Source organism: Podarcis raffonei, chromosome 4, assembly GCF_027172205.1.
Source record: "Podarcis raffonei isolate rPodRaf1 chromosome 4, rPodRaf1.pri, whole genome shotgun sequence".
NCBI lineage: Eukaryota > Metazoa > Chordata > Lepidosauria > Squamata > Lacertidae > Podarcis > Podarcis raffonei.
The window spans coordinates 18,875,008-18,902,891 of record NC_070605.1 but is presented as its reverse complement, the minus strand read 5'-3'; the positions used below and the strand labels follow the sequence as shown (position 1 = coordinate 18,902,891).

General features: G+C 45.3%; 1 protein-coding gene across 2 annotated transcripts; it reads left to right on the top strand.

The window, feature by feature from the left end:
* The first annotated feature begins 17,671 nt into the window (after nucleotides 1-17,671).
* CWC15 (CWC15 spliceosome associated protein homolog) lies at nucleotides 17,672-26,594 on the top strand. Of its 2 annotated transcripts, none has more exons than XM_053385650.1 (7): nucleotides 17,672-17,795; nucleotides 19,322-19,499; nucleotides 21,164-21,276; nucleotides 22,350-22,438; nucleotides 23,745-23,855; nucleotides 25,497-25,615; nucleotides 26,163-26,594. In XM_053385650.1, exons 2-7 carry the CDS (start codon nucleotides 19,369-19,371, stop codon nucleotides 26,290-26,292), a joined length of 693 nt encoding a protein of 230 aa, XP_053241625.1. In that variant the 5' UTR covers nucleotides 17,672-17,795; nucleotides 19,322-19,368; the 3' UTR covers nucleotides 26,293-26,594. The 2 variants fall into 2 exon arrangements, with proteins under 2 accessions (XP_053241625.1, XP_053241626.1); XM_053385651.1 differs by lacking the exon at nucleotides 17,672-17,795 and adding an exon at nucleotides 17,833-17,895.
* The last annotated feature ends 1,290 nt before the right edge of the window (nucleotides 26,595-27,884 follow it).

Here is a 27,884-nt window from a genome sequence, read left to right as displayed (position 1 = left end):
GGCAACCTAAGGCCCGTGGGCCGGATGCGGACCAATCGCCTTCTCAATCCGGCCTAGGGACGGTCTGGGAATCAGCGTGTTTTTACATGAATAGAATGTGTCCTTTTTATTTAAAATGCATCTCTGGGTTATTTGTGCGGCATAGGAAGTCGTTCATCCCCCCCCCCCAAAATATATATAGTCCAGCCCACCACATGGTCTGAGGGACGGTGGACCGGCCCATGGCTGAAAAAGGTTGCTGACCCCTGGTCTACACTGACAGACAGCACCTCTCCAAGGTTTCAGACAGGGATCTCTCCCAGTTCAGTCTAGAGATGGCTAGAACGTGGGACCTTCTGCTTGCAAAGCATGCAATATATTACTGGGCTGCAAGCCATCCCCCAGTATTAGGGCTGGGATCGTTTATTTTTTATTTCACTCTGTGCCCTATCCATTATAAACCTCAAAATGCACCATACATTTAAAGCGCATCTCCCACCCATCTCACAGAAAATGTGAACTGTAGATTCCTCCTCACTGGAGCTACAATTCCCAGCACCCTTAACAAACTACAGTTCCCAGGATTGTTGTGTGTGTGCATGCAAATCCTGTCGCAAGTTGTGCTGGGATGAGCTGCTTAGGATGTGGTGGGTCTCTGGCTCAGAACTCACCCCTGGTTCAGCTGGTGTTGAATCCCGAACCCTGGTTAAGCTAAAGATACATCAGCGTATCTTTATGGTGGACCATAAAGAAGGCTGATCGCCGAAGAATTGATGCTTTTGAATTCTGGTGCTGGAGGAGACTCTTGAGAGTCCCATGGCCTGCAAGAAGATCAAACTTATCTATTCTTAAGGAAATCAGCCCTGAGTGCTCACTGGAAGGACAGATCGTGAAGCTGAGGCTCCAATACTTTGGCCACCTCATGAGAAGAGAAGACTCCCTGGAAAAGACCCTGATGTTGGGAAAGATTGAGGGCACAAGAAGAAGGGGACGACAGAGGACGAGATGGTTGGACAGTGTTCTGGAAGCTACAAACATGAGTCTGACCAAACTGCGGGAGGCAGTGGAAGACAGGAGTGCCTGGCGTGCTCTGGGCCATGGGGTCACGAAGAGTCGGACACAACTAAACAATAACAACACATCTGCGTAACTTGTTCACCTGGGGCTCAGCAAGCCTGGCTGAGCCAAGGCCGGTGTAAGTCCCCAAAAAAGGAACATTCAGAGGGGCAGAACCAGAAAGCAGGGATTTAAGCTGAATCCTAAAACCATTCAGCATGCTCACATGGCCTGGCAACCTAAGAACACTGTTTTAAAGGCTTGTTTTCCATATACCGGGCTTAGGCAGAGCAACCACAGCCACCTTGCTGCTGAATCTGGCGTAACTTTACGCAGGTTTAACTTACACCAGCTTGCTTCACACAAGCTTCTTGTGCTTGAGATTGCTTTCTATACTGTTAAGGCACAATCAGAGCACATTCTCACCCTCAAAGAATTCTGGGCACTGTAGTTTGTTAAGGGTTGCAGGGAATTGTAACTGTGATGGGTAAACTAGAGTTGACTTTGCACCCCACACCCTTGCAGTCCTCCCCATCCGTTTTTCCTTTTGTGAGGTGTGTGTGCAGGCAGAGACTATATTGTTTATAAGTTCATGCAGGAGAAGAATTCAAATTGCTATTATTTGTGTGACTGGACAACATTTAGCTCGGTGAGTCTACATCTGATGAAGAAGCACATAAACTGCTTTTGGGAAACCAAAGGATTGTAATTTTACCTTCTGAAAATGTCAGGTAATGCTACATCATCATCATAACTGCAAAACTGGCAATTATTTTAATGATTTCTGTGCAATTTTACTTACAAAGCAAAACCACAGTATATTAGTTTAACCAGAATATGTTTTGAATTCCCAAGCCATATTACAACTTTTCAGCACCCGGCCTTTTCGGAATTCAAAAGTTGATAAATTTAACACGCCCTAATTTAATTCATTGCTTGTAAGCCTCACTGTGAGGCTTTTGGGCTGAAAAGTGGGGTCGAGTGCTCTAAATCAGCATTTCCCAAAGTGGTCAGGCTTGGCCCCCTGTGGTCAATAGAGCTGCGCAGGGGTGAAGAAAGACCTAGAGGTTGAAGGGGGGCCAAAATGGGGAAAATGTTTATGATGTATAGTGTGAATAATTTAATTAGGAACTATGTATCTCAGGAACAGGGCCGGCCCAAGCATAAGGTCTGGTAAGGTGACTGCCTCAGACAGCAGATCCTAATGTATATTTTTATCCCTCCCTCGTACCTGACGTAGATCTTTCCCCACCCTTTCTTCCCTGGTGAGAGGCAGGTGCAATTCTGTGGTTCACCTCAGGTGCCAAAATGTTTTGTCATGAATAAAGAGCATAGGCATGTACAGAGTGCACCTCTATTGGCAATGAGAACTGCCTGTATTTAATAGGATGGTTCCACAATACAACTGCTTTGCTTATTTGTTCTATATTATGATTCCTGCTTATGATGGTGGGTGATTATCAATGTCGATTAGATAGTGATACTTCTTGGCTTTTCATTCCTAAGAATTTGGGTTGGGGTCAACAACAAATTTATCAGCTCATTAAGGGGTTGACGAACTCAGAAGGTTGGGAAAGGTAAAGGGACCCCTGACCATTAGGTCCAGTCGTGACTGACTCTGTGGCTGCGGTGCTCATCTCGCTTTATTGGCCGAGGGAGTCGGCGTACAGCTTCCGGGTCATGTGGCCAGCATGACTAAGCCGCTTCTGGCGAACCAGAGCAGCGCACAGAAACGCCATTTACCTTTGACGTGCTTTCGAACTGCTAGGTTGGCAGGAGCTGGGACAGAGCAACGGGAGCTCACCCCGTCGCTGGGACTTGAACCGCCAACCTTCTGATCGGCAAGTCCTAGGCGCTGTGGTTTAACCCACAGTGCCACCCACGTCCCTCCTTGATGTAAATGAATGAGATAAACAAAATACTATATGCCAAGCATCTGCTGGGGCTTTTAAAAAATAATGATTCTTTTGTTCACAGAGAATCTTGCACTGTGGTAGGGCCCATGACAGCAGAGAAAGTATGAATGGTTTATGTCTAGTTCTGGATTCATTCTGGAACCAACCTCTAGACTAAGTACTTCCTTGCTCATTTCACTGGTTGCTGGGTCAATCTTGGCACTTTGGATGTTGGCACTAATTGCATTCCTCATCGAAGCAAGTGAGGAAGAAAGAATGAAGCATTAATTATGGTGCAATTAATGAGTAACCTGCACTGAGTGACAGCACAACACAGCCGATTCAGGCATGCATGTGTGTTGCACAGCATCCCATAACTCAGTGACTTTTCCTCTGGTGACTTGGCCCTAGCTGTGTTGAGTGGCCTCCATCCAATGGTTGGAATTTTGAAGTGGATGTCAGATGATGTTTGGTTCATGATGACAGCTTCAGAAATGGAAATCATCAACACCAAATGTGGCCCTCTCTGGCCCTCTCACCAGAACATACCCTTGGACTCCAGAGTATTTTCAAAAAAATGTGTGTGGGTCCGCTTCCAGCAAGCAATTAAATGCACAAATTGTCATCTCATCTGTCCTCCCAGTTGAACGACGTGGCCCAGGCAGAGAGGGAAAAATAGTGGAAGTGAACAGCTGGCTTCGCAAATGGTGTAAACAGGAACGGTTGGGATTCTTAGATCACGGACTGCAGTTTCTTGAAGTTGGACTTCTGGCAAGCGATGGGCTGCACCTCACAACGGTTGGGAGGAATGTTTTTGCCAAAAATCTCAGAAACCTCATCAGGAGGGCTTTAAACTGACTAATGTGGGGGAGGGAGACAGTGCTCCTGAAGGTAGGAGTCTATCAATTGATGAAGATGATCATCCAAATGTCATAGACCAAATGGAGCAAACAGCACGCAGACCTAGTGGTGGGAGGAAAAAATCCTTAAATAAGAGACACGGGGGAATGATTAATGGACTTCAATGTCTGTACACTAATGCGCAAAGCATGGGAAATAAACAAGATGAGCTTGAGCTCTTGGTACAGCAAACTAAATATGACATAATAGGCATCACTGAAACCTGGTGGGATAAGTCCCATGATTGGAATGTAATAATGGAAGGATACGATCTATTTCAGAGAAACAGACCAGACAAGAAAGGAGGAGGAGTGGCGTTATATGTCAGGGATGTGTATACCTGTGAAGAGATCCAAGATTTAGAACCTCAAAGCCAAAGTGAGAGCATTTGGGTCAAAATTAAGGGAGAGAAGAATAACAGTGACCTCATTGTGGGAGTTTACTATAGATCCCCAAGTCAAACGGAGGACATAGATGATGCCTTCCTGGAACAGATGGCCAAGCATGCAAAAGGAAGGGAGATAGTAGTAATGGGGGACTTCAATTACCCGGATATTTGTTGGATGTCAAACTCAGCCAAGAGCATAAGGTCAAACAGATTCCTCACTGGCCTTGCAGACAACTTCATTGTCCAGAAAGTGGGAGAAGCAACAAGAGGAACAGCCATTTTAGATCTGGTCCTAACCAATGTTGATGACCTGGTTAGTGGGGTAGAAGTGGAAGGATCATTAGGCGTGAGTGATCATGCTCTTCTGAAGTTTACTATACAGCGGAAAGGAGCAGCCAAGCATACTAGGACTCAATTTCTTGACTTTAAGAAAGCTGACTTCATAAAACTTAGGGAAGTGCTGGGTGAGATCCCATGGACAGTAATACTAAAAGGAAAGGGAGTTCATGATGGCTGGGAGTTTGTTAAGAAGGAGATAGTAAAAGCACAACTTCAGGCAATACCAATGAGACGGAAACATGGAAGGTGCCTAAAGAAGCCAGGGTGGCTATCTAAAGAACTTTTAACTGAGTTAAGATTAAAAAAGGATGTGTACAAAAAATGGAAAAGGGGAGAAACCACCAAAGAGGAATTCAAACAAATAGCCAGCACGTGTAGACACAAAGTCAGAAAAGCTAAAGCACAGAATGAACTCAGGCTTGCTAGAGAGGTTAAAAGCAACAAAAAAGGCTTTTATGGGTATGTTCGTAGCAAAAGGAAGAACAAAGAAACAGTGGGGTCACTCAGAGGAGAAGATGGTGAAATGCAAACAGGGGACACAGAAAGGGCTGAACTCCTCAATGCCTTCTTTGCCTCAGTCTTCTCCGATAAAGAAAACAATGCCCGACCTGAAGAATTTGGAGCAAATGATTCAGCAGAGGAAACACAGCCCAGAATAACTAAGGAGATAGTACAAGAATACTTGGCTAGTTTAGATGTATTCAAGTCTCCAGGGCCAGATGAACTGCATCCAAGAGTATTAAAAGAACTGGCAGATGTGATCTCAGAACCACTGGCAGTCATCTTTGAGAATTCCTGGAGAACAGGCGAAGTCCCGGCAGACTGGAGGAGGGCAAATGTTGTCCCTATATTCAAAAAGGGGAAAAGAGAGGACCCAAATAATTACCGCCCAGTCAGTCTGACATCAGTACCAGGGAAGATTCTGGAGCAGATCATTAAGCAAACAGTCTGTGAGCACCTAGAAAGGAATGCTGTGATCACCAATAGTCAGCATGGATTTCTGAAAAATAAGTCATGTCAGACTAACCTGATCTCATTTTTTGACAGAATTACAAGCCTGGTAGATGAAGGGAACACAGTGGATGTAGCCTACCTTGATTTCAGCAAGGCATTTGACAAGGTGCCCCATGATATTCTTGTAAAGAAGCTGGTAAAATGCGGTCTTGACTATGCTACCACTCAGTGGATTTGTAACTGGCTGACTGACCGGACCCAAAGGGTGCTCATCAATGGTTCCTCTTCATCCTGGAGAAGAGTGACTAGTGGGGTGCCACAGGGTTCTGTCTTGGGCCCGGTCTTATTCAACATCTTTATCAACGACTTGGATGATGGACTCAAGGGCATCCTGATCAAATTTGCAGATGACACCAAACTGGGAGGGGTGGCTAACACCCCAGAGGACAGGATCACACTTCAAAACGACCTTGACAGATTGGAGAACTGGGCCAAAACAAACAAGATGAATTTTAACAGGGAGAAATGTAAAGTATTGCACTTGGGCAAAAAAAATGAGAGGCACAAATACAAGATGGGTGACACCTGGCTTGAGAGCAGTACATGTGAAAAGGATCTAGGAGTCTTGGTTGACCACAAACTTGACATGAGCCAACAGTGTGACGCGGCAGCTAAGAAAGCCAATACAATTCTGGGCTGCATCAATAGGAGTATAGCATCTAGATCAAGGGAAGTAATAGTGCCACTGTATTCTGCTCTGGTCAGACCTCACCTGGAGTACTGTGTCCAGTTCTGGGCACCACAGTTCAGGAAGGACACTGACAAACTGGAACGTGTCCAGAGGAGGGCAACCAAAATGGTCAAAGGCCTGGAAACGATGCCTTATGAGGAACGGCTAAGGGAGCTGGGCATGTTTAGCCTGGAGAAGAGGAGGTTAAGGGGTGATATGATAGCCATTTTCAAATATATAAAAGGATGTCACATAGAGGAGGGAGAAAGGTTGTTTTCTGCTGCTCCAGAGAAGCGGACACGGAGCAATGGTTCCAAACTGCAGGAAAGAAGATTCCACCTAAACATTAGGAAGAACTTCCTGACAGTAAGAGCTGTTCGACAGTGGAATTTGCTGCCAATGAGTGTGGTGGAGTCTTCTTCTTTGGAGGTCTTTAAGCAGAGGCTTGACAACCATATGTCAGGAGTGCTCTGATGGTGTTTCCTGCTTGGCAGGGGGTTGGACTCGATGGCCCTTGTGGTCTCTTCCAACTCTATGATTCTATGATTCTAAGTCTCTCCCCTAACTTAAGTTCAAAATTTATTGAATGAGAAATGGAGGAAAATCCTGCTATTATTTCTTGCTTGCTTTTTTGTGATTTTTCAGTAAATTTCTAAAATGTAAAGTTTGGACTCTATGCCTGTCTGTATCCAGATCCTTCTCCACACCTGGGAGATAATTCTCTCTTCTTTTTTTTAAAGTGATATTTATTAAAGTTTCCAATTTTTATGCAAACAAAAAACAAACAAAAAAGTTAAAAAAACAACATATAGTTCATAGTACATACTTTTCCATAACATATTTCTCTGACCTCCTCATACCTCCCCTTCTTGTATTCCATTTCAAATTATTTGTTCAGCAAATCCTTAACTTAAAGCATTACAGCTTATAAACACCTTGTTTTCTATCCAATCCTTTTTTTTCATATTCCTTTATATCATTACAGCTAGAAACCACTCAATTTCAATCCAGCATCATTCAACAATCCTTAATTTTACAATATTTCTGTAAATAGTCCTTAAATTTTTTCCAATCTTCTTCTGCCGACTCTTCTCCCTGGTCACGGATTAACAGTAAACAAACTCATTGAATCTGATAAGGAATTGTCTCAGGAAGCCCATGCAGCTGAACAAGAAGAGAAACTTGAGAGCTTTGAGAGTGTGAAGAAAGAGATTTATGTTGTTCCTGAGAAAAAGGAAGGAGGAGCTGTAATTTTACAGATGATAAAGGAGAGCCAGAGGCCTGACATGATGGCTGCAAAGGAAAATAAGAACTTGATGGTGAAAATTTGGTTTGAATTGGAGACTGAAGAATGGAGAGATCTCCTTGTGTGGAGATCTGAAGACCCAAGGATTACAAATCTGATTAAGGTGGAAGTTGGAGCTTTGGAGACATTTGGATTTGAAAGGAGTAAGAAACAAGATTTAGGCTCCACTTTTAAGTATGGAGGTCTGGTTGGAAGAAACATGGACTTTATTGGACTAGAGCTTCTCCGAGATTTGGTGTTTAATACCAAGGACTATCAAAAAAAGCCGGCAGAGAGGAATTGAGAGAGAATTAAGAGCCTCGGACGTGAGGTCTCCAGGCTGAGAGTAGATTGATGGACGATTATTGGGGATTGGAACCGGGAAAAGGGGGGGTGGAGTTTGGGAATCCAAAGGGTGTATAATTATAATTTGTTTTGCTTTTATTTTGTTTTGTTATTTGTATGAGAATTGAGGAAATCGTGGAAGGGAATTTAGGTCGACTTTAGGAAAAGGCTTTTAAGAATAAGCACGGATGTATAATTATTGATGTTTATAAGGCAAAATTGGTTTTTCAAAATGAACTAAATATAAAATATAAAACATAAAAAGGTTAAAAATTAGGGACAAGAACTTGTTGAACTGTTGTTCACCTGGGAGATAATTCTCTGTAATCTGAGACACAAGAAGTTTATTATGATTAATCTGGCGTGGTGTACTCTGCACATGAGCAAAGATTATTATTTCACATTTTCAGGACACCCATGCATTGCAGGTGTGTTCACCTGAGCACTGATGTGTCCCGGCCTGAATGACACAATAATTTCTGGTCTGCTTTGAACCACTTTAATTCTATCCAATTACAGGAAATAGGAATATGGGAAGTTGCCTTACACCGAGTCAGAACTTTGGTGCATCTAACGTAGTACTGTCTACAGTGATTGGCAGCGGCTCTCCAGGTTTTCAGACAGGAGTCTGTTCCAAACCTACTGGAAATGCCAGGGATCGGGACCTTCTGCTTGCAAGTCAGATGCTCTAACACTGAGCTACGGCCTTTCTGACATGAGCAACCCCACAGCCACTTATTACATGAAAAGATTTATATTCCGACTTACTTATAAACTGCTAACAAATCACTATGTATGAGTAGCTGTCAGCAGGGCAACACTTATGCAGAGTGGGGTCAGCACAGTGAAGATGCACTGGAAGAGCAAATCCAACCATTCTGCCGGTGTGTTTGCACTGCCCCAAACTGGTCACCATCTCAATCCTCCCCTTTCTCTCCTGGTAATTCAAAGCGACGTCAGTGACAGGTCAGGTAAGCGCACTGCCTGCACCAGCGACCACAAATACTATGTATCTTACTGGTGGAGATGCCAATTCACTCCTGTGGTATGTGATTTTCCTTTGTTAAATCAACCATTTACAATTCCCACACCTGCACCAGACATATCTGCAGGGCCGGCTCTGCCACTGGGCAAAGTGAGGCAACTGCTTCAGGCAGCAGCTGCTGGGAGGGTGGCAGTTGGGGCTCCCTGGCTGTTCTTCTGAAGCATCCTAGCTATTCCACTCTGCTGGAAGACAGAGCTATGTGTGTTACATGCGTGCATTAGCCCTGCTAAACTACCCTGCAGCCCCAGTTGCAGTGGAGGATGCAATCCCATCCCCACTGTTGACGGTGACTCTTCTATGTGGAATGGGGTAGGGAGCCAGTTGTGTCCTTCGCCTAGGGCAGAAAAATGCCTTGGACCTGCCCTGCATGCACCCAAACTATCAATTTAGCGGCAGCCTTCCATCCATTGCAAACTTAAAACAGCACCATATGATTAACTTTGATCTCTACCTGTGCATCTGTGCCTGACTTTTTAAGGAGGTCATATGCAGATGTACATCATCAGCTCACCTGAATGAGATGTTACCTGATGAACATCTGTGAATGATCTCCTGAGAAAGGCAGGCAGAGATATTGAAGAGGAAGTCAAATTAATTTACACGGTGCTGTTTAAGAATTGTAATAGAAAGCCTATTTGACAGGAAGTGGTATGGGAACAAACAATGGGGAGGGGGCGCTATGGCCTTTCAGCTATGGCCATTCAGAATCCAGCTCCCATCAGTTCCAGCAAGCATGACCAATAGTCAAGAGTCAGGGATGATGGGAGAAGAGCCATAGCTAGGTGATCTTGCGCCCCTGGCAGAACCGTCCAGATTGTGTCCCCTTGTTGTTGTTTAGTCGTTTAGTCGTGTCCGACTCTTCTTGACCCCATGGATCAGAGCACGCCAGGCACTCCTGTCTTCTACTGCCTCCCGCAGTTTGGTCAGACTCATGTTGGTAGCTTCAAGAACACTGTCCAACCATCTCGTCCTCTGTCCTCCCCTTCTCCTTGTGCCCTCCATCTTTCCCAACATCAGGGTCTTTCCCAGGGGGTCTTCTCTTCTCATGAGGTGGCCCAAGTATTGGAGCCTCAGCTTCAGGATCTGTCCTTCCAGTGAGCACTCAGGGCTGATTTCCTTCAGAATGTGTCCCCTAGTCACGGACAAATTAACTCTTCCTTCTGCCTCTTCACCATCCCCAACCCCACCCATTCAATTCACCCTCTATTCAAAACCATTTCTTATGAGGCAATAATCAATATTTATATTTATGGACATATTTTAAAGCCGATTTTGCACCTCCCCCATCGCCTGCGCCCCTGGCAGGGGGCCCACCCCCTAGCTACGGCCCTGGATAGGAGTCATAGTACAGGCAACCTCCAATTTGCATGGGGGTTGCTTTCCAGGTCATTGTGCTTGACAGCAGAGGCTGCATAAGCCCGCTGCACCCCATTACTTTCCCTTTTCCTGCCAATTCCAGGTCCCTGCAATGCACACAGGCAGGGTCAAGCATTAGTTGGACCTGTTTGTTGCCTGTACAGCATACGGAGGGCTAAAGGTTAGCCACAGCTCTGCTCTAAGCCATCTTTGTCTGCCAATCTCCAGTTGTTTTATCAGCTTCAAGCAGATAGTGTTTTCTGGACTGCACCTCATATTATCACGCTATGCCTGCCTGCTGTGAGATTCCAAACACCTCCAGCACCATTTTGCACCATCAGGTCGTGAGCAGAGGGCTTCAGCAGTTAATAATGCAAATTTGCTTCATATGATGTCCTAAGGAACCAAATGATTGAGCAAAAAGCACATTATGCCTTATTTAAAACATATTCTTACCCTCAAAGAATTCTGGACACTGTAGTTTACCCCCCACAGAGTTACAATTCCCAGCAACTCTTAACAAACTACAGTGCCCAGAATTCTTTGAGGGGGGGGGAAATGTGCTTTGATTGTATGTTAACGGCACAGTGTGTACACAGCCAGAATAGGTTTGACATCAACAGGTACCTGGCAACTTATTACATAAAAGACTTCAGATGACTTACAAACTGATACTGGAGGGGGGAGGAGGAAATCATAGGATACACTCTTGTGGTATGCAGTTTAAATGGAACTGCTGTGTCATTTTGGCTTCTCATAGACATGCCAGTCATATGTGTGCGCAGCCCATGAAATCAATTTAATGAGAGCCCTCGTGCCATTGCTGTCATACACAGCCCAGTGTAATTTTGAACTCCATTTAGGTACCATTGGCTGCCTATCTAGGAAAATCAGGCATGCCAACCAATGTCTTGGCTTGACTACAGCTTGCTAATGTTCACCACTGACAGATTATTCAATCAGTCACGAAATGAACATGAAATTTGCAAAGCCCTTTGGGCTAGTGTGAGGTGAGGAGCTGTATTTTCCACCAGTTACGAGAATGAACAATAAGCTTGTGATCCTAACTGATGTGGTTGGTTGGAGAGCACCTGATACTTCAGCAATGGTGACATTGAGGAAGAGTGGAGCTTGTCAGGTGGGAAGCCAGTTGGAGCTCCATGTAAAATGGGACATCACCTGGAACACCATGTAATACCATAATTTCCAGGGTCCAGACCTGGAACCTGTGGTCTTCTTGGAAGAAGAGCAGGCCTCCCCAGCTGACCACCACACAATCAGAATAGAAATGCCAAGTTCAGAACCATGGTCCATATGGTTCAGTATTATCAGCACCAACTGGAAGTGACTTTCCAAAATTTCAGACAGGGATCTCTCCCATCCCTCTCTGGGTTTGAAATTGGGATCTTCTGCATGTAAAGCAGATGCTCTTATAATTGAGCTATACCCCTTTCCTCTAACGCTGAGGAGCAACCTTGAGGAGCTATTGGAGGTCTCCACAGGAGTTGCCTGGAACCCTTACTGGTTCTCAGATTTTGTCAAACACACACACACACCCATGGCCACAAGGGCAGAGAAGATGGCAAGCCCAAGGTGTGCTTCAGGGCACTGGCAGTGTGACCAGCCGGCAACACGTGAGTCTACTCAGGAGGAAGAAGAAGCACATGTGAGCGCCTGCCCTGATCAGGATCCGCCTGAGAAGCAGATGGGTTTGAGAGTCCATCTTCTGTATAAGCTCTCATTCTGAGCTCTGAATCATTGGGGAAATTGGCAAAGATAACGAAATAATATAATAAGCGGAAGTGCAAATCGCTCAGCTCAGAAATGAACCAATTGCTTTTATGGGTACCATTATCACTCACCCCTCCATCACAATCTGTAATCGGGTTAATATTATAATACTGGCCTGACTTGCAGGGTCATACAGATTGCTTTAGCTAGTAGGCGTAATGGCCTGGGATTGCATACCAGTGCAAAGATCAAATTGGGCACAAGGCCAGCCTTTGAAGCTAGAGCAGGCCCTACCGTTGGGCAGAGTGAGGCGGCAGATATTATGGGGTGGGAAGAAGCGGTGAGTTCTTGGAGTACAGAGCTGTGTATGCCCTGCAGCCCCTAGACAAGCCTATTGCCCTCTAGTGCAATAGGACAGTGTTATTCAACCTTGGGTCCATGGATCCTGTTGTACGACAACATCCATCATCCCCTGCCAGCTTAGCCAATAGTCAGGGATGATGGAAATCGTAGTCCAACAACATCTGGTGAAGAGCACTGCAGCTGGGGGCACCACCCTGTTGCCCGTGTTTAACTGAGATTCAGCTGCTAATCCATTGGGCGCCTGTGGAGGGTGGCATCGCCTCATCCTTGTCCAGCAAAATTTACTGAGCAGGCTTCGGTGTTTAACTTGCTGTTTTTGGCAGAGGGATACGCACCAGATGGGCAATCGCAATGTCAAATATTATTGCTGGGTAAAGAATCTGCTCGGAGGTTTGTTTTCTGACATTGCATTCCAGTTGGTTTAGCAGAACGGCGAACAGGAGAAGAGAAGAATGTGCAATTCAACACTCTTTGCAGCGGTGCCACCAGGGCAGGAATTTAGGGCACGCGTCCAGGGCCCCACTCGGCAGAATGAGCTGGAGGGGCTCCCAATTTAGCCAGGGTGGTGTATCCTGAAGTTGGCCCATTGCAGCCTAAAGGAGAATCTCCCTATAAGACCATTAATTCCAGAGTCTAAAATAACTTAAAAGTGCAATAGTCACAAATGGGGTTTGTGGTCTGTTCAGCTTCTGATGGTCCTGGAATATTCAGCGCCCGCTATGTTTTGTTTCTGCCCTAAAGCTTTGCTGTGCTTCCTGATCAAAGAGAGCTTTATGCTGTTTCTCTGCACAAGAAAGCAGCTTCCAGTCCAGCATCTGAGCACATTGCCTTCCCTTGTATGTCTGGGGACTGAAAAAAAGTCCAACTGCAGCCCTCTTATCTGCAGAGGCCAGAGCTCTTGATAAATTGTACTCAATGGTAAGGCATCTGTTCTGCATACAGAAGGCCCAAGTAATATGCATGCAGAAAGGAACAGTGTGAGCAGGTGGTAAACAAGCAAGTTTTTTCTCTCCTGCTTCAAAAAATAAGGCCCATTGCATTCAGTGGGACTTGTTCTCAGGGAAGCATGTATATTAGACATGCAGCCTCAGTATCATCATGGATTTTCTCAGCAGCCTGCTACAACAAAATCAGCGACTGACAGACTGAATTTTTTGTTCCACATAGAAAAGGAGATATTTCAACTGTTGCAGAAGTCAGTTGGCCCTTGCAGGGCTTGAACAGGCAAGAGATGGGAAGGGTTCATAGCTTGCTTTCATTCGTTGCCAGCTGTAGGTTTGATGGAACAAGAATGGGAGGAGGCGGGTGATGAAGTTCGACAGGGAACAACGAGAATGCATGGAGCCTTGCCAAGAGTCAGGCTAGTAAAGCTTGCATAGTCTTTGAACCCTCTTTCATCTTGACCACTCGGAGCCAGTTTGATAGGCTGGCTACAAATATTCACCCAACCCCACCCTCAAACAACTCCTTGCACTTATTCCTTAGGTGAAAGGAAACACAGAAGCGTAACCAGAAGAAACAGAATTGGCGTTTCAACTTTTAATCCTGCAAAGGGTACTGAGCCCAACAATACTGAATTGCATTCCCCATGAACTGGAATTGCTCTATGGCAGCTTCGGGATTACAAAATGTCATAAAGTTTCCATGATCAGTGGAGAACATGGAAACTTAATGGCATTTTGTGTAATATTTTGATAGATATATACAGGATAAGCAGGTGGCAACAAGGCAGGGTGTATCTGTTTCTATTGGTCAGGGGGACAGAATGAGGGAATATATGGTGTGTGGGTGTTTTCTTATCTTAGTGGCTCTTCAGCAAGCCCAGTATCTTATGCAATCCTATTTTGCCAGTAACTCAGAAGCACTGGGAACACGCCATTTCCCAGAGGATACACACAACCAGACACCTTCATCTGCCCCAGCTGTAACAAAACATGTTTCTCCTATATCGGTCTCTACAGCCACAGCAGGCACTGCAACCTTCCAAAAGTTTGACTTCACCCCCAAAGGCACACTCCTCCATTGTCTCCCGAGACAGACAGATGCCAACACGCACCAGCAGGTGGAATATCATCTGGATTCTCTCGTACCAACTGTTCAAATGGTTGCATCTTTGTATCTTATTCTTTAGAAAAAACCCAAAATCTACTGCATTAGAATCCAAGGGAGAGGGGCCTTGGGTGCACACTTTCTCCAATTTGAATCTCAGTTGCGTGTTCCTTGCTGTTGACTCTAAACGCAGAGCACCGTGTCTGTAGTGCCAGAACATCATCACAACCATCCATTGTGATCTTAAGCCTATTAAATAAAGGGTTTTGTTATAGATCACACCCTCTGTGCAAGCCCTAACGTGGAATGAGGTGTTACTTTGATTCTCTTTGCCAGAAGTAAATACCTGGCAACAAATGGGAGATTTAGTATCTTGACATAGCTTTCATATTTACTGTTGCCGAAACAAGTGTCAAATCCCTTCCAAGTTTCCACAGAAGGCAAGACTGGGCTTGCATCTTTTGTATCACACACACGTGTTCAATTCTGGGACAGGTCTGGAAGAGAGACATTGCTGAAAGGGTGGGACTCAAGTTGCAGGTTATGAACTGGACGGACAGCTTCTTTCCTTACCACTCCTCCTCAGAAACATTTCTGCCTGCTCCATCTACAAGTGGCAAATCAGGAGGAAAAAAGGAAACCTTGATAAGGTCCCTGCCTTCCACTTAGCTATTCTGGTATGCACAGTTGCATATTTTTGCTGGGTGGAAGCATTTGAGAGATGTCAATTTAAAACATGAACTTCAGTAAGTTGGCTGCAGCAAAAACGATACCCACACCTTGATAGACTTGTGGCCCCTTAATTAACAGAGTAATGTGGCATAAACCTTGGTAGTGCATATTCTAGCCACTTTATCAGAAGCATAACATAAGCTGGTAAATATAGGTATACATGAGAACTAAACGGAGCCCAAAGAAATGGAAGAGCTGATAGTCGGAACATCACGATTATATGAAGACCATCAATGCATTGAAATGAAAAGCTTGGATTGTTAATCTAGGCAGCCACTGCAGACTTGCTCTATTAAAGAAAAGTCAAAATAAGTAGGAACATCTTGCACACTATTGTCTACCCTGACTGGTAGCAGCTGTCCAGGGCATATTCACACCATATATTTAAAATACTATGACACTACTTTGAACATGCATGGCTTTCCCCCAAAGAATTCTGGGAGCTGTAGTTTGTTAAGGGTGCTGTGAGTTGTTAAAGACCCCTATTCCCCTCACAGAGCTGCAGGTAAGAGATTTCCCTTTGAAGAGGGATTTGTTGTTAAACCACTGTTTAAAGTGTTTTAAATGGTATCATTGTGCTTTAGAAGTATATCGTGAATTTGGCCAAGTTTTGGAAATGGCAGGAACTGAACTTCTAGATTTTTGTACACAATGCACATGCTCTACTAGCCCCACCTAAGCCTTTTGCGCCTTCCCAGTTGGGTCCTAGAAACAGAGAATTGTAGAGTTGGAAGGAACCCCAGGGGTCATCTTAGCCCAGGGGTACCCTAACTTTTTTCAAAGAGGGCCGGGTTTGATGAAGTGAACATGCATGAGGGCCGACCAAAGGTGCAGAGCTTTTTTTAGGATTGAAGTTGTTGACCTTTCCAACCCCCTGCGATGCAGGAATCTCAACTAGAGGATCCCTGACAGATCAGATGGCCACCCAACCTCTGCTTAAAAGCCTACAATGAAATAAACCTGCCCACCACCTTCCAAGGGAGTCCATTCCACTGTTGAACTTACCTTCAGAAAGTTACTCCTGATGTTTAGCCAGAATCTCCTTTCTTGTCATCCGTTGGTTTGGGACCTGCCTGAAGGGACCCCAAAGAAAGACTGAAGTTGCTTCCCAGGATATATACAATTTCAAATACATGCAGATGTGGATTACTCCGGTCTAATCCGAATGGGGGCTGTGAATTTAGCCATGAATTTAAAGTGTTGCAAAATGCTCTGTGATCTTTGGATGAAGGGTGGTATATAAATCTAATTTAATAGCAATAATAATAATAACAACAACAACAACAACAACAACAACAACAACAACAACAACAACAACAGCTAAATAATACTCAAATGTGGACAAGCCCCTGGTCCCCAGACAGACCTCCTGGTTTGTCTTTAACGCCTTACAGCACCTCAGTGATTCTGGTGAGTTCTGCAGCTCCCTGAGGACCTCTCGTGGCTTAACATGACTTTTAGCATTTCAGATATACTAGATTTTTAAAGCTTTCTTTGAACCACCGAACAGGGGGGAAGTGGGATAAAACTTGTTGATTTTTACTGTGAAAAGAAGCTGTTGAGTCACGAAGGTTTGGAAGTGGAAACCACTCTCCCCGTAGCTCAAGAAAAGCTGTCGGGCCCCTCGAGGTGCCCTAACTGGTGGGACAAGCACAGCTATCCTTCAATTCCGTAAAAAAGAGAAGAACAAAGGCAAGTGGTTTATGAAGCAATGCCCCGCAAGTCCAAGCACGTGACGGCAAATTATCTTTACGGAGCGGGGTGGGGAAAGAACTCTGCACACACTCAGAAGCCCTTTGCTCTGCTCTAGAAACTGTTCCCTTCCGAGCCTTTCCAGCCTCTCTCCATCACCATGGCAACAGAAACTCACGGGGAGCAATCATCTCACTTCCGACCAGGCACCACCCCTTTGTGGGCGGGGCATCCTAAGCAGCGTGACGTAAGCAGACCGTTCCTTTCCCCGACTCCCGCCACTGCGTTGTCCTCGAGGGCGGAACTCTACGAGCAGCGTGGTAAAGCGCGCCTCTCCGGAACTTCCGGTTTCCAACTGGCCGCCGCCATTTTGCGCAACGGAAAGGAGAAAAAAGGAGCGGAGACGTTCTACCTCCATCTCTATGGTATCCTCTATGGTGTTTGCGCATTTCAGCCTCCCTGAGTCTTTTTCTCCAGCCCCACCTCCCTCTTGGATTGCTCTCCATTTCTTCCCACGAGGAGGCGAAAGTTGAAGCCGCGCGCAGCCTAGCCATCGCACGACCATAGACGTGCTTATGCCCAGAGCGACGCGATATATTTAGTTACAGATAGGTAGCCGTGTTGGTCTGCCATAGTCAAAACAAAACAAAAATTTTTTTCTTCCAGTAGCACCTTAAAGACCAACTAAGTTAGTTCTTGGTATGAGCTTTCGTGTGCATGCACACTTCTTCAGATACACTTCTTCAGATATAAATATAAATAAATATATTTATTTATTTATTTTAACCGGAAACTAGAGCGGCGCGTCCTTCTAGCCTGTGGATTTTCTATGGCTTCGGGGTCTGCGCGCGCACCTGCGGCCTTGGACGCGGTGGCTCCCGGGAGTGCGGAGGTTGCGACGGATCTGCCGGCCTAGTGGCCGCGCCGCCCTGGTGCCCGTGAGGAGGGAGCAGCCGGTGAGCCTTTCGGGCGGGGGAAGGGGGCGTCTTCGGAGGCCCTTTGGCGGGGGTCGCAGGAGCGGGAGGCCTCAGGTCCTGACTCCTGGGCGGCCCACGGGTGAGAACAGGGGGACACAGGGGCTTCGGGTGGGCCTTTGGCCCGGCCCAGCAGGGCTCCCCTGGCATAGCAGGAGACGCTGGTGGTTTAGGTCGATTGTCGCGCAGGGAGAGCATGGCTTCGGTTTTTTTAAGAATCAGAATTTGTTTTTCAGCAGCAAAGCCGCCTCAGAACAGCCATTACCGTTTCTTTGTACAAAGATAAGCGGAAAAAAGGCGGGTCGCACTAAAGGTGCAGGGGGTTAAAATGCGAAGCATGTCCTTTTGCAGTACAGCGGTACCTCGGGTTACGTACGCTTCAGGTTACAGACTCCGCTAACCCAGAAATAGTACCTCGGGTTAAGAACTTTGCTTCAGGGTGAGAACAGAAATTGTGCTACGGCGGCAGCAGGAGGCCCGATTAGCTAAAGTGGTGCTTCAGGTTAAGAACAGTTTCAGGTTAAGAACGTACCTCCAGAACAAATTAAGTACGTAACCAGAGGTACCACTGTACATGACAATGAGGTGCATAGCTGTCAACGTTTCCCTTTTTTTGCTAGGAATCCTATTCAGAATAAGGGAATTTCCTTTTAAAAAAGGGAAAAGTTGACAGCTATGACGAGGGAATCACAGTATATCAATTTAATGGATTATTCGGTGAATCAGTGCAGAATAGTAGGAGCGAATGGAAGAGTATTGCCTCCGTTCCTATGCCGTAATGTAAGGGTAAAGGTAAAGGATTCCTACACGGTTAAGTCCAGTCAAAGGTGACTATGGCATTGTGGCGCTCATATCGCTTTTCAGGCCAATGGAGCCACCGTTTGTCCACAGACAGCTTTCTGGGTCATGACTAAACCGCTTCTGGTGCAATTGGACACTGTGACAGAAACCAGAGTGCACAAAATGTAAGGGTAAGGAGGTGATGCTCAATGCCCACCTAGCATTTTCAAGTGCTCCAAGCAGTGCCCATGTTACCCAGTTGAATGCCGTACAGCAGCCCTGTAAGGTAGGAGCAGCCAACCTGGCGCCCTTCAACTGTAGTCCAGTTCTGTGGACTCCCATCACCTTTGGCTATGTTGGGTAGGGCTGATGGGAGTCCAGCAACATCTGGAGGGCACCCAGTTGGCTAACTCTCGGGTATGTCAGTACTATCGCCATCATTACTACAAGAGTGTGGTGTTGAGATTTATTGCAGAATGGCTTGCTAAAGTCCAAGTAGTGAGGTTATGGTAGAGGTGAGAATTAAGGCAGGGTCTTCCTGATTTGTTGCCTAGGCTCGCAGGACCAAATTGTGCATGGTACTCAATGCGTCATAAGCAGCTATCTTGCTTTTTTAAAAAAATGTAATAGCTGCCGCAGAGGAGTGATTTTATGTGGGACTGCAGTGTGTGGTAATAAGGCTTGCTATGCATGTTGATTTAGATTTTTTGCTTTTTTTGCTCTGGCAGGCTCTAGCATCCATCCATGATGTGCATTTGATCTCACAGTATTAAAGATGACTACTGCAGCTAGACCAACATTTGAACCTGCAAGAGGAGGGAGAGGGAAAGGAGAAGGTGACTTAAGTCAGCTCTCCAAACAATATTCCAGCCGAGATCTTCCCTCTCATACTAAAATCAAATACAGGTAACAGTTTACGTTTCTTGTGGGGATTGTTTTCTGCAGTGTTCCTTTATTTTGTCTTTAGCAGGGAATGGTTTTTCCTGCCCCTTTGGCAGGTAGGATTTGCTACAGGAAAACATTTGCAAACTAAAAGTGATTTCATTATTTGTTTTCTTTCTGGCTAACAGCATAGCACAAATGCTGTGCGGGTGGGCAGACAAACTCTTTGTAATTTGGGTGAGTGATTAACTTTTATGGATGTCTTTGCAAAACTAACTTTGCTGGAAGGGTGGAGAATTGGATACGGATCCTTACCACCCCCACCCTTGCAGACCAGTTTTGACAGGAGGGTGTCAAATGGCTTGTCAGTCACTTGACCGCCAGTGACCCATTTTTCTTTATCTGAGCAGTTTGAAGACCTGCATAGGTAGAGAAACAGCACTTTGCAAGACACAGCAATCAGCTGCTCGATGGTTCCTATAAATTCTGCTTTCAGCAAAACCATATCTTCACCTGCCCTGCACGTGATGTCATATATGGCACCAGGTATATGGGAGATGGGTTTTGGCTGACCAAAATGGCCCCATGAGCCAAATGGGTCAGCATGGTGAGTCTAATTAGGCTTGCAGTCCAGAGATTTCCCACCACTGTACGGCCATCTTAGAATTCTTGTAGAACTTCACAAATGGGCAATAAGGGCAAAGCATCTTCCACAACCAGATGGGTACGAGCATGCAGTTTAAACTGGATCTAACAACAGGCTCATCATGAGGACCAGTAAAAGATCTGACTGATTTTTGGCTGCTGTGCTTTTTGGGACCTTTTCCTCAGCTTCCCTATCCCTCGTGTACGGTGGGGTTATAATAGCACCTGTAATTTGAAGGGATCTGCTTCCAAATCAATGCTGAAATCTTGCAGCTACTGATAATGTTGGGCAGTGTCATTATCTCCATACTGCAGAAGTGGGTTGAAGCTGCAAGAATAATAGCTTGCCTAGTACCACTTTGCTAGTTCTGGTACTGGTCCTTAACCTTAAAAGCCAATGGTGGCTGTTGCCCATTGGAAGTGGTAGAGGATAAAGAATGGAGACCAGCAGTGAACAGGGTCGGAGCCATAGGCAGCCAGAGCTAGCTAAATCTAGGGTTGTCCCCATCTTCCCCCCTGTTGAGCAACACTCGGACTGAGGAGGAGGAAGCTGACAGACATTGCCCCTGGGCTGGTTATAAGTAATAAAGGGGGCAGGTGGGGATTGGCTAAGGGCACCCTGAAGTCGGTGGGGCAGTGACCCATTTGCCATAAAACAGCAGCTTTCAAAGCCCAATTCAGCTTGGCATATGGGGTACCTGAAATGCTATGCTTTCCTTCATTCTCTTAGGCCCTTCCCCAGCCCCCCCCCTTTTCTGTGGTGGCTTCTAGCCCCGGAATGCCTTTGCCAGGGAGACTTGTTTCTTTTTAAAAGCTTATTCTCTGTTGTTTTAAGTGTCCGATTATTCCTTTTAAATGTGTTGAGGTGCTCTAGAAGTCTTCAGAGTGGGTTAGTGATTTGTAATAAGTAAAATCATGAGCATTTGGCCGAGGTGATATTTGTTACGAATGTTTCACCTCTCATAGTCACAGCAACTGTAATGCGTCAGCTGTATGTGGATAATTCCTTCCCTTCAGCTTCTGCGCTTGCTTCTTGTTTTCAGACAAACCACCCAGGATGCCCCTGAAGAGGTACGCAACCGTGACTTCAGGAGAGAACTGGAGGAGAGGGAGAGAGTTGTCGTGAGGGAGAAGAACAGAGACAGGCCTGCGCGAGGTCTGTGTTGTTTTGGCAGATTATTTTCCCTTTCAGAGGGGTGGTCAGGCTGTGACTTGCAGGCTGCTCGGGAATCACATTGTGTCTCAAGGACAGTTCCAGGTCATTCAACAAAATCTAAAATATTTAAAAAAATCGAATGAAAATATTTTATAATTCTTATTATGAGGAAAGTCTGGAAGCAGTTCACATCATTAAAACCTGCATTAAACCCATTTTTAAAAGTTCAAGTATTGGAAGATCAGGAGAGATCCCCTCACCACATAGATCCCTGCCTCGCAAATTTGCTCCTCAGATGGGGTAATGTTAAGGGTTAAAAGGTAAAGGGACCCCTGACCATTAGGTCCAGTCGTGACCGACCCTGGGGTTGCGGCGCTCATCTCGCTTTATTGGCCTAGGGAGCCAGCGTACAGCTTCTGGGTCATGTGGGCAGCGTGACTAAGCCACTTCTGGCGAACCAGAGCAGCGCACAGAAACGCCGTTTACCTTCCCGCCGGAGCGGTATCTATTTATCTACTTGCACTTTGACGTGCTTTCGAACTGCTAGGTGGGCAGGAGCAGGGACCGAGCAACAGGAGCTCACCCCGTCACGGGGATTCGAACCGCTGACCTTCTGATCGGCAAGTCCTAGGCTCTGTGGTTTAACCCACAGCGCCACCTGCGTCCCTAATGTTAAGGGTACCAGGAGCTTAATAGGAGAAACCAGCTGAGAGCGAATTGCAAAACAAAGCAGTAGAAGAGAGAATTATTATACCTTCCTCGGCTTTTGAGACCTTCTTCCAAAAAGCAAGGATCAAGCCAAGTCTGTCTCCTTAATGTGGGTTTCCCCAGACATCTGAAGGAGTTTGATCCGAGAGTGAGATGATGCCAGGCAGGGTTGTACATGCAACAAATGACTTAATACTGGTTTGTGTTGGCAAATCATTCATATGATTCTAGTAATTCTATTTTATTTTTGCATTTGGGTTCGCAGCAAGCTTAGTGTTGGTGATTCTCTATGTTTCGGTCACGCTTTTCTTTTATTGCTGTTGGTCACCCAAGTTCTTACGGTTTTTCGTGCGTTTGCTCCCCAGAGCACACAACGTCCTCTTCTGTGTCTAAGAAACCCCGGCTAGATCAGATCCCTGCAGCTAACCTGGATGCAGACGATCCTTTGACTGACGTATGTATTCTTGGATGTTGGGAAACAGTATTTCCTGGACAGAAAAACAGAAGTTTTAAAAGTCAGTAGAGAGGTTCTTGTTGGGGCACCAACAAAAACTTCATCAAAAGAAGTGAAAACAAGTTATTGCCACTTTAATATTTCCACTCAGCTACATTGGGTGGCTGGTTGCATCCTTTTTTGCTTTGACAGAGGTTTCCATCAGCAAAACAGGGAGGCAGGAGATTTTTCCCAAGCCCCTGGTGCAGATAGAGTGGGAAGGGGGAGTTGGTGAAAATCACACCCCGATCTATTGATGGAAGTTGACAGTGGCTCAAGCTGCTTTCCATCAGCAGAGGAACCCTGATGGGTACAACCCTGCTATCAGAATAGTAGTCCATTAGCGGAACTGTGGCACACAGTCTTTCTAATATCAGAATCTGAAGTGTTGACAAAATTCATTCATTCATCCTTTATTGGCATAATCCTTCTCCCTGCTTAAACGTCAGAAGCATGGGGTGCCTCTCTAGGGCAATAGAGGGGAACCTGTTGCCCAGCTGCAGCTTGTGTCAGCCTCGTCCACTGGCCATGCTGGCCGGGCTGATGGGAGTTGAAGCCCAATAACATATGAGGGCCACAGGTTCCCCACGCCTGCTGCAGGCCCTCTTTGGGGTAGGTATGTGCAACTTGCGATCAGCTATGGCAAACACAGCCCGGCAGCTGTGCATTGCAAGCCACCTGGGGCTCCATAAGTCTTCTGACCTGTCTGCCTGTCTAGGACTGTGGAATTCTATGATATATGGACTGTCAGGCACCTGTTTTGCCCACAGTACTTAACTGATGGGCCACACACTGTGCGGTGGGTTGTGCCTGGCGCAGGCCTGAATTTTAGAGGAACAGTCACTTCATTTTAAAATGGTACGGTCATATGGATGTAGAGAAGAGAGGATGATTTTTATACTGTCAATTTTGAGGAAACTGACAAGATGCGCTGAACCCAAATTGTTTTGATGGAGCATTTTGTCATACTGAGATTGGCTAGTAAGCTTAGGCAACACAGGCCAAGCTTGAAGCACTGCAGTTGGTGTTCTTAAACTTAAAAGCTTACATGCAGCACATGTGGCAGTATATTGGCACATCACATGGGCCTATGGAAATTGCAAAGTGCAAAAATGTCTGTGTAGGACATTCATGTGGAGGTTCACCTGATCCGTTGTGTTGGAAATAGGATGCCGTTGTCTGTAATGCTACGCATAAAGTTCTGCCTAAGTTTCCACGGTGTGTAGGAGATGGGACAGTGTTTGCTAAAACTTCGCTGCATCTGTAGGAGGAGGATGAAGATGAGGACTATGACGAAGAGAGTGACGACGACACAGCTGCTCTTTTAGCTGAGCTAGAAAAGATCAAGAAGGAGCGGGCTGAGGAGCAGGCCCGAAAGGTAAGCATCTTTTAATTCTTATTATAAAAGCTGCCATAGGCAGGCCATTGGCCCATTTAACCTGTAGAGGTCTCTGCTAGGTCCAATGCCTGAATCCTTTGAAGCAGACACAATGTAGGGACTTAAGCTGGAGCTTTCTGCAAGCCAGGTGTTTCTGCAGCCATTACACTGCTAATGACTTGTATATATAGCTTTCAAAGTGTGTGTGTGTTAAATCCCTGCCTGAAGACTTCAAAGCAATTAGCCTTTCAAGCAACAAACAACATTAATGGACACACGCTGTACGTGATTTTGTTATGTCAGAAATAGTTTTAACGACCCCCGTCCCCTTTTTGGGTAATCCACTGATCTCCAAAGTGAAGTCTTAGCCCTGGTTACTTTACATCAGAGCAGAATTGTGCTGCTGTGTAGCTTCAGGGGAGAACATCCAGTCCCCAGACGAAATGGATTGGAAGCCATAGAGTGAACATTCTGTTTTTTCTTGCCAAGCCTGGCTTGTGGCAACTAGGGGCTCCATACTATAGCTGATCCTTCCGCAAAGCAGGTCTTGCTCTGTTCTTGCAGCAAGCCCTGCAGGGAAACACTTCCTTTCCCTGTGCAGTTTAAACCACATTGGCAAAAGGAACGTTCTGTTCCTTTGCAAACAGCTTTAATTCAAGCCAAGGAAAAAAAGGAAAACTCTTCACCTGATGTCATGGTGACACCAGGTGATTGACAGATGGGCAGCTCCCACCCACCTTCCCAAGTGCTCCATGGCGGCTGGGGGATGTCAGGATCCAGTTTTCTACCCCCGCTGTATACAAATGCTACAGAAAACAGTTTCCAGAAATGACTGTTTGATGCCACTAGAGGCCAGCAGAAGCTGTTTAAGATGGAGAACTCTATGCAGCTGCCTTTTGTTTTTCATTATCGCATTAATCGTTCTGTTTCCCTTGCCAACTCTAGTTATCCCTTTCAATATTTCAAGCTGCCTTAAACATTGCTCTCCAATATTATCTTAAGTAGGAGTTGAATCTGGTACCCTTCTGCATGTGGCCCCTCTAGAATGCTCTGCTGGTCCTGAATCTGTTAATGCAGAAGATCTGCCATATATATTTAAGCCCTGGCTTGGTCGCCATGGGCAACAAGGAACTGCATGTAGGAAGATGCACAGGTTTCCATACAGACAAACAAACCAGGCTTGTGGGTGAGAGATGTCTAGCTTTCTGGACTCAGTGCCCTCTTTGATGTACAGAGTGATACCGCCTCCATTACAGCCTTCCCTGTCCTTCCTAGAGAATTCATATCAAGAGATAACCATGCCCTGCTGTGGGGAAATCTGAAGATCAGCCTTCCATTGTTTTGACTTTATTGTTCCAAGCTGAGGGGAATACATAAAGCCAAAACCCCAGAGCAGTTTCGTGCTGCACACCAAGCCAATATTTGCCGTGTGTTTGTTTTCAGCACTGTAATGGTGACAGCTGCCTTTAATTTAAAACCTGGTACTGCAAGAAGGAAAAACAGAAAAGAGAAACCTAAATAGACTGGACAAGATGGTTGGGAATTTTATGAGGCCAAGTCCCCAGCTTCCTCAAAATCAGGTGGAACAGAAAATAGGGTCTATGTTACAGCTCACGGACCATCTTTTTCTCACCTTGCCAGGAACTAGAGCAGAAAGCTGAAGAGGAGAGGATACGGATGGAGAACATCCTGAGTGGGAACCCTTTGTTGAACCTGACTGGTCCAGTTCAGCCTCAGGCAAACTTCAAAGTGAAGAGGAGGTATGGAGGTGCTTGCTTTACATAGGGATGGCCACCTAAATTACTTGTTCCCAACTTCTCCACAATTTCACAGTTCCAGAATATTTTAAATGAATGTTAATTGTATGCTTAGGTTTATTTTTTGGTTGCTGTTTTTTTAACGTTGTTAATATTGTCTTATAGATTATGAATGCTGTAGTACTTGATCCTATAATGTGATTTCCCCCCCCAATAGTGCTGTTTTCCTCATTTATTTTAATAGTGTTTTATGAATTGTAATGGTTTTACTGATGATTTGTTAATTGATCTATATGATTTATGATGTTCTATTATGTTGTTATTTATTGTTTGCAAGCCACTTTGTGATTCATGTGAATAAAAGTCAGCATAGATATATAATGAATCACATCAAGTCCAGTGCACAGCCCCACAAATCACTGCTGGCTGTGACTGGTGGCTATTGCACTATAGCATGGATTAACGCTCCTTACCTTTTGTCTTGTTGTGATGTCACACATTTTCTCTTTAATTCTCACGGTTAACATACTTTGCTTCTTCCTGGATTTAGATGGGATGATGATGTGGTCTTCAAGAACTGTGCAAAGGGAGTCGATGAGATGAAAAAGGACAAAAGATTTGTCAATGACACGCTGCGGTCTGAATTTCACAAAAAGTTCATGGAGAAATACATCAAGTAGTACTTTTCCTTTTTTTCATTTTGAATATGCTATGTCACTGATGGACTAAATGGAGCAAGCCTTTTCCTTCCTTCTGAAAAACATGGTTAAAGTGAAAATCTGGCAACGAGTAGCAGTTCTCCAAGGTCGCCGCTACCCTTTTAACATAAAATGACCCTGTCTCTGGAATACTTCCTTGTTTACTTGTTTTAGCTCGGGCAGCTAATTTCCCAGAAATGTTTCATTTTGTTGCTATGAAATTACTTGTAATGGCCTTTCTGTAAATGTTTTGAAAATGGTGTACAATAAACCCTTCACTCTAAGGGCTGTGTCTTATATTCAACCCGCCATAGCAGCTTACCTGTTCTGGATGAGGCCGCACATCCGCCTTAGGCAAGGTGGCTGACCTCTGGCTCTCCAGGTGATGTGCAGTGCCCATCATCCCCAAATAATTGAAGCCAATTGGAGGTCTTTTTTCATGCCTAATGGGATTGGGGCAGCAAAGACCTCTGGCTACGTGTGCACCCATGGATGCCGTGTCGCTGGCCCATGTTGTAAGTATAGCATACCTGAAGTGCTTTAAGCATTCTAAACCTGCTAAGATGTGTGCTTGATGTGATCAGTTTAGGTAAAGCGTCAATGTAGTCCGCTTACCTTTAATTGGCCAATTGCAGGCAGGCATAGGTGTGGGAGTTCCCCGGGGGGCAGTCCCAACTTGGGTCCTCAGGGGGGAAATAGGTGGCCTACCCAGCTCTCCTAGTTTTTTAATGGATCGCTAGGTGTGATCAGATTAGTGTTGATAAAAATAATGGGTGTCAGTGGAAGCCCCCTCCTTTGCAGCCAGTGCTGAAACACCAGCTTGGAGCTATTTTGGGATAGGTTTTTAATTTAATAATAGGCTAATGCCTTGATATGAAGAAGATATAATAAACAATTGGAGCTCAGTATTTTGGTAAATTAAGCAGCAAAGAATCTGCCTTGCTCTATCCCCCAAGAAATCTGATGGGGATTCAGTGAATCTTCAGATGAAGGGCGATATATAAATTATAACAACAACAATAACAATAAACAATAATAATATGTATCTCATAAGTGTATCTTCATTCACAGGGGCTTCCCTGACCTCTTTCAGCCTGTTAGGCATTTTAGTGCATGAAACTTGATCTGGGAACATTAATGATAAGCCGAGAAAGTATTTTTTGCTCCAGATAGGAAAACGTGATTTTAAAAATCCCTATTAAGGAAAATTTGGTGAAGAAAATAACTCTGCAATGGATGCCAACGCTGTTCTTACAATATGTATTCCAGTGAGACTTTTGACAGATACGCCAGCATCCTTTTCGTGCATTATTTAATAATGTCTTCGGCAAGCCCAGCTCTAAGCTCCTATTGCAATTAATGTAATGCACTAATCCTCTCTTTCCAATGTTTTCCATTCCTAATCCGTGGGCTCCCACTTTGTGCTTCACTGGGTTAGAAAAAAGTGGTGGTCTCGGCTTAGCAGCAGAGCCCGTAATCTTCCTTCACTGCCTACAAACCACATTGCAAGTCCCCTGCTACTTCACACACTGTGTAATTCTCTACCCCGGCTCTGCATGCAGGTGGAAGAGCCA